General features: G+C 42.6%; 1 protein-coding gene across 2 annotated transcripts; it reads right to left on the bottom strand.

Annotated features, from left to right (window-relative positions):
• Positions 1-613: 613 nt before the first annotated feature.
• On the bottom strand, positions 614-9,193 carry LOC134579265 (RNA-binding protein 14-like). 2 transcript variants are annotated; one of them, XM_063438486.1, is made up of 4 exons: positions 8,903-9,193; positions 8,400-8,752; positions 6,120-6,939; positions 614-2,599 (listed from the first exon to the last, which is right to left on the bottom strand). In XM_063438486.1, exons 2-4 carry the CDS (start codon positions 8,728-8,730, stop codon positions 2,407-2,409), a joined length of 1,344 nt encoding a protein of 447 aa, XP_063294556.1. In that variant the 5' UTR covers positions 8,731-8,752; positions 8,903-9,193; the 3' UTR covers positions 614-2,406. The 2 variants fall into 2 exon arrangements, with proteins under 2 accessions (XP_063294556.1, XP_063294557.1); XM_063438487.1 differs by lacking the exon at positions 8,903-9,193 and having other exon boundaries at positions 8,400-8,895.
• Between the last annotated feature and the right edge of the window lie 1,782 nt (positions 9,194-10,975).

Below are 10,975 nucleotides of genomic sequence, written 5' to 3'. Positions count from 1 at the left end.
CCCTTGCTAGCCTTTGAGTTTGACATGCTTGCCCTAAAGGGTAAAGGATTTGACTTGTTGAATTGAAATCCTATATAGTATAGCAAAATCGATTATAATTGTATTGTTTTGTTGCTTTGCATTTTATGGTGTGTATTAAACGTATATATATTTTAAATAACGTTTCTTAATTGTGCCATCTGCCGATCATGTGTCTATATCACCGCTTAAAACAAAGAACTACGGGGTCCCTTAAAGGGAGGGGTGCGGCGGGGAGGGTGTGTGTGTGTAATGTAATTATATCTCTCGAGATATATATATATATATATATATCTTAGATTACCCAACAAAATACACACACACATTTTTTGTTACAAAGAGGGACCCTGAAAGCTAAACTACTATTTGTTTGGAGAAAAACAATGATAATAAATCATTGTTATTGGGCATTATGTAGTGTTCCTCTTACAAAACACATTTTTGCCAAATTCAGTGGATAAGAAAATAACTCAAATCCTGGAAAATGCAATTTTTGTTCTTCAGCCCCTTGTAATAACACTGTGAAATACATTGGCACTCTACTGCCACATTTATAACTGACCCAAAAAAAAAAAAAAAAAAAAACACACAAAAATAACGCAAACAGTTTTATTTGGTATGATAAAAATAAGTGCATAGACAAGAATTTTTTTTCTCATTAAGAAGCATTATTATTCCAGTAAACACAATGCCAACAACCAGAATAGTAAAATTAAATATTTCAAAGCCTCTTTTGGCAATAAAGTAAATACACTTTTACTCTCCTTTTAATCTTTAACTGAAAGTAGATAAAGATGCATACAAAAGCTGCATATTAAAGGGAAACTAAACAAAACAACTTTAACTTAAGGAAGAAGTTTTCGGGGTGTGTGTGTATATATATATATGTCACCCCTGTAGTCTCACTGCTTTCTTTGCCACTTAGAAGTTAAATCACTTCATGCAGCTGTAACCACACTTCACCTAGCTATGACTAACAGTCTCCCTACATACTTCCTGAATTAGAGGCTATTTCGCTTCTCTTATTGCACAGTGAATTTAACTGATTATTTCTTATCTTCTGCTCTGTTAACACCCTACAATGAAACATTGTGCTTCAAGTTCTGATTGAAACTGAAACCATTTTTTCAGGTAATGATGAGTAACAGTCAAGCGAGGAATGGTTAGGGCTGCATAAACAGGCACCAAAGTGATTTAACTCTTAAACAGCCACTAAAGTCACACGTCACCTGAATTAAGTGGCTGTGGTATAGTGTTCCTGTAGGTTAAAGTTAAACCCTGCAATGTAAAACTTTTTTTGTTGTTGTTATTTCTCTAGAAACTGCAAAATTTACATTGGAGTGTTAAATGCTTCTTTAGTGGCTTTCCAGCTGACAGCCACAAGAGGCGTCTCCTACAACGTTCACATGGCTGCAGTCTCCATAGGAAAAAAGAAATTGATTTAATTCATTCTTATAGGGAAATTAGTTGCATGCACTTCCCATCTGATCCCCAAATCATTAGATAGGACCAAATCTAAAGCAGGCTATTCCTATACGATGATAGTGTTGGAGGAAGAGAGATGAGCAATGCTAAGGGAGATTGAATCTGTGCTGGAAAAAGGGGAGTTAAAAAACCTATTAAAGTTTATGTCAAAGGGGGGTGTGGGGAAAAACTAAAGTGTTAGGAATAAATGTTTATTTTCAGGAAGCTTTACTGTTCCTGTAAATGGCAGAGGATAAAGCAGTGAGAGTGCAGATGCATGAGATACACCAAAACTAGTTTATTAAGCTGAGGTTGTTTAGGTGCTTAGAGTGCTCCTTAAGTAAAGATATTCATCACACACCTACTTTTCTTGTCAGATACACTTATACTGTTTGTTTAAAGCCTCAGATATATTGTGTGATGATTATGCATATCATAGCTAATTATATGGTTTTCCAAAGTAGTGAAACTAATCTAGGAGATGGGGCAATTTTTAAAAAATAATTCTCTGTTTAACTGCAGTGTAATTATTAAATGATTAACTACACCTCAAATTTTTCCACTAGCAGTAGAGGAATTGCGCTTGGAGAGTTCAGCTGAGGTCACAATGACATCAGGTCAGGTGAAATTAAAAATTTGGGAATAAAGCTTACATGTCACTTCTGAAATATTCATTGTGAACAATGCAGAATCCAGAATTATTGTTTATAAACAGGGAGGTCGATTTGCAAAATATCTGTATATAAAATAAATGTGTGTGTGGGGAGGGGGAAACATGCTACAAAAATAGTTTTGAATATATATATATATATATATATATATATATATATATATATATAAAAAGACTGCTTTCCCCGTCTAGCATTATAGAGAAAAATATTAAACAACCTAAAGCCACATTTCCAACTGACTTGATCACACTCTTTACAAACGGCGCTGATAGCTAGATGAAAGTGGTGCTGGTCTTAAGTAATCACCAAAAGTGTAATCGGAAAGGGAATCCAGTGATCGACGATAGTCCACCTGAGACTTGGGAGGGGAACGACGGTAGATAGCCTGTGAATCTGCTAAATGGCGGTAATCAGATAGTGCAGAATAATGCCGATCGGAAGAAATCCTGCGGTCGAAACAAGGAAAAAAAACAAAAAACACTTTAATAGGCCTTTTAAACATAAGTAAATAATTGAAAAAACAAAACAAAAAAAAAAACACTTAGCATGTAATCCGATCAAAACCATGAATAGCATTTATGCAAATGTGACCATGCTAAATCCATAAAAATACTTTAACATGTTCAGATATTGACAGCAGATACTTTTAAATCATTAAGATTCTTCCTAAAAACTAAAGATGTCAAATGTGTGGTACATGAAATGTGTGTTGAAAGGCCATTAATGACCATTTTAAATCAAGTGGACTAAAGCTTGATTGTTAGCTGGACAAAAGATATTAAAATGGACACCAAGTACCAGAGCCAGTACAGCTTAAAGGGATATGCATAACTTTGAATGAGACAGTTGCCTCACTCTAAGGGTTGAAAAAAATAAACATATAAATATGAACTTTGTCTTCAGATTTACGCGTTTCTTTCCTATGCTTTCCACATCCACGGTATAGACTGATCTAATCAGTGTCCTAGCCACAGGAATGCTAAAAAGGTGCATTGGGCATGCATGACTAGTTACACAAGTCCAGTTGGAATATCTCTTCAAACTGCAACATCTGACAAGGGGGGGGACGATAACTGATCAGAGCAGGCTTCAGTGTTGGGTTTCTCTCTCCTGCTGCTGTACAAAGACACCCTGTTTATGTCATTAGTAGACTACTCTGAAACTTGAGGGAGAGGCTGACGAAACTCCCATAGGTGAGAGTTTAGAAACGTTTATACATACTTTTTAAAGTTTTTTTTTGGTTTGTATACTTAAATGTGTTTGCTGGTAGTTTAAAAAAAATAAATCATCAAGTGATGCATGCCCCTTTAAATATATCAGTTTTGATGAACAGATCCTGTACACCTTCTCTAATCTCAGTAAGCCACTAATCTCAGTAAGCCACTAGTCTGCACTTAATCATGCAGAAGCACTGATTAAAAAGCCAAATTCTTGCCATAGAGAATAATTGAATGCAATGATTCTCTAGGACAAGCTGTGAGACACTTCACGGTATGACTGGGTATGAGGGCCAGGAAGTACCAGTCCAAGTTCTTCAATTTAGGAGGGCTTGAAACAGGTTTTCAAGCCTTCAAACTAGTAAAAACACTTATCGTTAAAGGACCACTCTAGTGCCAGGAAAACACTCGTTTTCCTGGCACTAGAGTGCCCTGAGGGTGCCCCCACCCTCAGGGACCCCCTCCCGCCCGGCTCTGGAAAGGGGAAAGTGTTTAAAACTTACCTTTTTCCAGCGGTGGGCGGGGAGCTCTCCTCCTCCGATCCTCCTCTTCTCCTCCCCGTCGGCTGAATGCGCACGCGCGGCAAGAGCTGCGCGCGCAGCCGGTCACATAGGAAAGCATTCATAATGCTTTCCTATGGACGCTTGCGTGCTCTCACTGTGATTTTCACAGTGAGAATCACGCAAGCGCCTCTAGCGGCTGTCAATGAGACAGCCACTAGAGGAAATAGGGGAAGGCTTAACCCATTCACAAACATAGCAGTTTCTCTGAAACTGCTATGTTTATGAAAAAATGGGTTAACCCTAGAAGGACCTGGCACCCAGACCACTTCATTAAGCTGAAGTGGTCTGGGTGCCTAGAGTGGTCCTTTAAGGACAGAAGGGGGAAAACATGAGGATCTATAACAGTGATGGCGAACCTTTTTGAGCCCGGGTGCCCAAACCGCAATACATGCCAACTTTTTTTTCCCTTAAAGTGCGTGTGTGTGGGGGGGGGTGCAGTGTGTGTGTGTGTGTGTGTGTGCAGTGTGCGTGTGTGTGTGGGGGGGTGCTGTGTGTGTGTGTGTGTGTGGGGGGGGGGTGCTGTGTGTGGCTGTGTGTGTGTGGGGGGGGTGCTGTGTGTGGCTGTGTGTGTGTGGGGTGCTGTGTGTGTGTGTGTGGGGTGCTGTGTGTGTGTGTGTGGGGTGCTGTGTGTGTGTGTGGGGTTGCTGTGTGTGTGTGTGGGGTTGCTGTGTGTGTAGGGGGTAGGGGTACTGTGTGTCAGTATCCCCCCCCTCCCTCCCTCCTTATTACCTTTAATGAAGTAGAGGAGAAGTGAGGAGGGGGCACAGCCATCCCTGGTGGTGGTAAGCACTGCAGGGGGAGGTATCTGTTAATCAGCTCTCCTGTCGTCCCGCGCGATGCTGTGTGGAGCGTTGCCATGGTAACGCTCGGCAATGCTCCACACAGCATCGCACGGGAGGACAGGGAAGCTGCATCACAGATCCCTCCCCCTGCCTCCCGACCCGAAATCAGAGTAAGCGCCTGCCGTTTCGGGCATGCAGGTGCCTACTCTGCATTGATGGTGAACCTATGGCCACATGCCCACAGAGAGGGCCCGGCGTGCCACCTGTGGCACGCGTGCCATAGGTTCGCCATCACTGATCTATAACAACTTCAATAAGATGAGGTTTTTATATTGTTTACAGTGTTCCTTCAAATGTGTTGCACCATGGCCACTTCAGTGATATGAGGGTGATGAAAGGACGCCACTATTCCTTATACTATAGAATCCGTTAAAGGAACACTATAGTCACCTAAATTACTTTAGCTAAATAAAGCAGTTTTAGTGTATAGATCAGTCTCCTGCAATTTCACTGTTCAATTCACGGTCATTTAGGAGTTAAATCACTTTGTTTCTGTTTATGCAGCCCTAGCCATACCTCATTGGCTGTGATTGACAGAGCCTGCATGAAAAAAAACAAAAAAAAAAAAAAAAAACTGGTTTCACTTTCAAACAGATGTAATTTACCTTAAATAATTGTATCTCAATCTCTAAATTGAACTTTAATCACATACAGGAGGCTCTTGCAGGGTCTAGCAAGCTATTAACATAGCAGGGGATACGAAAATCTTAATTAAACAGAACTTGCAATAAAGAAAGCCTAAATAGGGCTCTCTTTACAGGAAGTGTTTAGGGAAGGCTGTGCAAGTCACATGCAGGGAGGTGTGACTAGGGTTCATAAACAAAGGGATTTAACTCCTAAATGGCAGAGGATTGAGAAGTGAGGCTGCAGGGGTATGTTCCATACACCAAAACGGCTTCATTAAGCTAAAGTTGTCCAAGTGACTATTGTGTCCTTTTAAAAAACAGCAAAACCAGTACACCATCAGTTACAGAATCCTGCATGGATGTCATGTGGGTGTGCATTTATTTACGACTGCAGCATGTTTTACAACAGAATATAAAATCCAGAACCTTATTTAGATCTACTAGCCATGAATGTACAATAAAAATATACAAATTTTGATCATCCCATTTCTTTGCTTTCATGGATAATGTTGCCAAAATGTCTGTTGGATGACAACAATTTGAACATTTCGTAATAAAAATAAGTAATACTTAACTTGAAACACTACTAACACAGCAGACCATGTCCAATCAGAAAGTATACAGATTTTTTACGGACCTACATGTCTCCACCACCAACATTAACAATTCGAGTTTGTTCCTGTAATAACAAATTCTGTTAAAATGCTAGTAGACATACCTGTCAGAAATAGAACTCCGTGGCGGAGAAAGGCGGGTGCGCTCGTACATTGGTGGGTCTGCCTTCATTGGGGGCACAGTCGAGTATGCAGACTGTTGACCAAGGCCAGCAAATTTTGAGGACTCATAGGCAGAATTTGGCTGCTGCCTATATGAGTTGACTAGTGCGGACGACGCATAAGGGGAAGATGACTGTGCAGCATAAGGACTGGATGAGGACTGATTGCCCAAGGACGACGCCATAGAGGATATGTGAGTGCCGTAACTCGACAGTGTGGATCCCCTTGGTCTATACGCATCTAAATCTGCCCCATACGTTGAGGAATGGGTTCCATAAGCTGAAGAAAGTGAAGACTGACTACCATAGGCAGAGGCCAATGCTGCAGAACTCTGGCGGTACTTTGATGTTAGAATAGCAGATGCCTCTGCGGCGGAGTACAATGATCTGGGGGGTGACCTTCGTATAGGGCTCCTATCCCGTGAATAGTAAAGAGGGGAAGGAGGGCGTGGATGGCTTTCATAGGAATTATAGCGAACAGTGTCCATATAACGCTCATGTGGTGACCGTAGTGCATATGAGGCATAGGCGGCTTCAGTGGCTCTCCGGCGGTCATAAACATCAACATGATTTGTCAGTGGTTCATGAAGATCATGTGGCCTGCGTGATCGTGAGCTATGAGAACTACCATTAGAGCTTGAAGGCTTCTGACATTTATTAGAGAGTTCCACATTAATCCTCTTGCCTTTTATATTCTTCCCATTTAGATCCTTGATGGCCTCCCTAGCATCACTTTCTCTCTCCATATGAACAAACGCAAAGTCTAATGAGGTAGCACACGGAACAGGGGACAAAAGAGAGAAACCTGTTTTAGTACAAGGTAGATATGTCAAACACCACATCTTGTTATAAAACACCAAGAGAAGGCCCATCATCATGTGTCAAACAGAAATATTAAGTTCCATAACGCAAAATATTGTTACGAATTACATAACCACCACTTATGCTCAATATATTGGTGTAAAGGCTTGCCATAAATGTTACAGAGCAATTAACTATTTAAATAAGTCATGAATAAATCTGTAAAGCAGTGTTTCCTAATTGGTGTTCCGCCAAAAGTTTATAAAACAAAATGGCTGCAGGCGGCGAGGGAGCAGTAATCTCCCTCGAGCACACAGCAGTGATGCTAAAGCCGAAATATGACGTCACTCCGACATCACTAAGAGGCGCCCGCACCCCAGCAGCCCCACAGGGACTCCATGCCAGCACTCCTAAAGGTAGGGGGGCTGGGTGGAGTAAAATGTAAAAAAAAATACAAAAAAAAATGTATGTGTGTCTGTTAGGGAGTTTCTATGTGTTTGTGTGTCTGTCAAAGAGTATGTGTGTGCTTGTCAGTGAGTGAATGTGTGCTTGTCGGTGAGAGTTTGAGAGTGCATGTATCTGTTCTTGTCAGTGAGAGTGTAGGTTTGCGTATATGTGCTAGTGTGTTTGTATGTGCCTGTGTATCTGAGTGTGTCAGTGTGTATGTTTGTGGGTCAAGATGCGTGTCAGTGTGTATCTGTGTGCCACTATGTGTCAGATACATACACACACACCGACAGGCACATACAAACACAGATACACACTTTGATAAACACACCTGACACACAGATACACACTGTGTGTTACTATCTGCCAGTGTGTGTGTGTGTGCGTGCGTGCGTGCGTATGTATATATTGGTGTGTCAGATTCATACACACTGGCACATACAAACAAAAAAACGGCGCAGTTTTTTTTCTTTTTTTCAGGGGTCCACAATGTTGATACATGATGTCAGTGGTTCCAAGGGAAACATTAATAGGGAACCCCTGCTGTAAAGTGTATTTCAAATTAAGTTAAAAAACAGTACACAGTAGTGAAAACCTTTGCATATCTATGTATAACAATATTGTAAGCTAACACCTAGTTGATTCACAATTCTTAATAAAATAAAAAAAATTTAAAATGTTTTTAACTGAACCCAGAATGATTGAGCAAATTAAATTGTGGTAAGATCTTCTTAAACCGTTTCAATAATACAAAACCACTCAATATAAAGCACTTCACCACTCAGCCATTTTGAAACCATGATAACAGGCACGAACCGCCATTTGCTGAAGCACATTTTGCGCTTTGACGCAAACCTCTCCAAAATCATAGGGTTCATTAGCCTTTCCAGACGAAACATTTTACAAAGGTGCCCCAATGGCGGCTACTTCCACATTTAATCAGGGTGCCCAGAAGCAACTACACCCACTCATTACCTTTCACCACGTCGCACTCCACCACCCTCCCGTAGGCTTCGAACATTTTGCGCAGTTCAGTGAGGTCGCAGCCCGAGCTAACGTTGCCCACGAATATCTTCCAAGTGTTTTGGGGCCTGGGTTTGGATAGCTCTACCACCATCTTCTTGCCGTGAAGCTCAAGTCCGTTTAGCTCTTCTATAGCTTTCAGAGCGCCGTCCTTCCCACGCATGTGAACGAAGGCGTATTGTTTCATGACGGCGCAGCTCAGTACGGGTCCGTATTTTTCAAACAAGGCGCTCAGCTCATCCTGGTTAGTCTGGTCATCCACGTTGCCGATAAAGATTTTCATTTTGTCCTACTTTTTAAAGCGCCTTTGGAAGTTAAAGCAAACAAGAAAAAAAAAAAGTCACAGGAGGTATTACAAATAAGCGCGCATAAGGCGAAGCCCTTGATGCGAGAACAGAAACGGACCTGTTAAAGTAAAATAAAAGCTAAAACAAAAGTCGGATAATTACTAATACCTGAACAGATCCAAAAACGTCACGCTTATGAGCCGCAATATGGGATACTGTGAAAACGGTGCACGCTCTGTACGATACCCAATAGAAAATGGACGGCAGCAAGGCCTCTGTGGCGCACACGGGGAAAAAAATACGTTACTGATAATCTTGAAAATATTAAATAGTTTTTTCCTTCAAAATGAATACGACTGTAATCATGTCGTTGTGTAGAAATCTTAAACTGCGTGGTCTCAACGTTCGTTTCCGCCTTGGTCAATCTTCTCCTAGACAACCAACCAATGTCTGCTCAGTAATCACGAATGCGACCAGCGTCGTCATGCGCACAAGCATCATTTGGGACAATACATAGTTGAACGAGATGTGATCTCCGGAAAAATGGCCGCACCATTTAAGTTCTATGGATAAAGTTTGATTATTGGTCGACCGTGATCTAATATGTAATGCCAGTTCCTAGGATTATAAATATTATGGATGCTTATCCCGTGTATGTAACAAATAGGTGTTGGTGAGGTTCCAAAAAAAAAAAAAAAACTGTCTGATTTAAAGGGACACTCCAGGCACCCAGACCACTTCTGCTCATTGGAGTGGTCTGGGTGCCAACTCCCACTACTCCTAACCCTGCAAGTGTAATTATTGCAGTTTTTTTTATAAACTGCAATAATTACCTTGCAGGGTTAACTCCACCTCTAGTGGCTGTCTATTAGACAGCCACTAGAGTGAACTTCCTGCTCTATAGCTCCTGTGCTAGAGCGTCGCTGGACGTCCTCACTCTGTGTGAGGACCTCCAGCGTTGTTTAAATCCCCATACGGGGGTCTCCTCGGCCGGTGGGCGGGATCAGTATCGCCCACCGGACAACGGAAGCATAGGGAGGAGCGGCGCGGAGAAGGAGACAGCGGCGAGGGACATCGCCACTGCCTCAGGTAAGTGACTGAAAGGGTTTTCACCCCTTCAGTAACTGGGGATTGGTGGGTGGGAGGGAGAGGAACCTTCCAGTGCCAGGAAAACGGATTGTTTTCCTGGCACTGGAGTTTCCCTTTAATCACTGTCCAATTACAGAGAGGTTGCTTCAGCTTTCTTTCATAACCAAGTATCGGCCGAGGGAGCTGTGATCGTAGATTGCACCTTCAAAAGGCGCGCATCAGATAGAAGACCACCAGATATAATCTTTTCCCTCCCCGACGCAAGAGGGGCAATACATTTTCGTGATTTATAGTGATGTCCCGAACGGTTCGCCTGCGAATAGTTCCCAGCGTCCATAGCGCGTTTGCCACGGACGGCGAACATATGCGATGTTCGGTCCGCCCCCTATTCATCATCATTGAGTAAACTTTGACCCTGTACCTCACAGTCAGCAGACACATTCCAGCCAATCAGCAGCAGACCCTCCCTCCCACCTCCTAGACAGCATACAATTTAGATTAAAGGGACACTCCAGGCACCCAGACCACTTCTGCTCATTGGAGTGGTCTGGGTGCCAACTCCCACTACCCTTAACCTGCAAGTGTAATTATTGCAGTTTTTCATAAACTGCAATATTTACATTGCAGGGTTAACTCCACCTCTAGTGGCTGTCTATTAGACAGCCACTAGAGGTCACTTCCTTGTTTCTAGCACAGGTTTCCTGTGCTAGAGCGTCGCTGGACGTCCTCACGCTGTGTGAGGACCTCCAGCGTCGCTCAAAACCCCATAGGAAAGCATTGAAATGATTTTTCAATGCTTTCCTACGGGGAGACGTAATGCGCATGCGCGGCATTTCCGCGCATGCGCATTAGGTCTCCTCGGCCGGTGAGCGAGATTAGTCTCGCCCACCGGCCGACGTAATCACTAGGAGTAGCGTCGCGGAGGCGGAGACAGCGGCGAGGGACATCGCCGCTGTCCCAGGTAAGTGACTGAAGGGGTTTTCACCCCTTCAGTAACCGGGGATTGGTGGGTGGGAGGGAGAGGGACCCTCCAGTGCCAGAAAAACGGATCGTTTTTCTGGCATTGGAGTTTCCCTTTAATTCTGAAGCTGCATTCTTTTTTTTTTTGTGTTTGTTTTTATTATACATTATCCTCCATAGCCAGTAACCTGT

Source organism: Pelobates fuscus, chromosome 12 (assembly GCF_036172605.1).
Source record: "Pelobates fuscus isolate aPelFus1 chromosome 12, aPelFus1.pri, whole genome shotgun sequence".
Lineage (NCBI taxonomy): Eukaryota > Metazoa > Chordata > Amphibia > Anura > Pelobatidae > Pelobates > Pelobates fuscus.
Note: the sequence above shows the minus strand (reverse complement) of the source record. Positions and strands in the feature narration are given on the sequence as shown.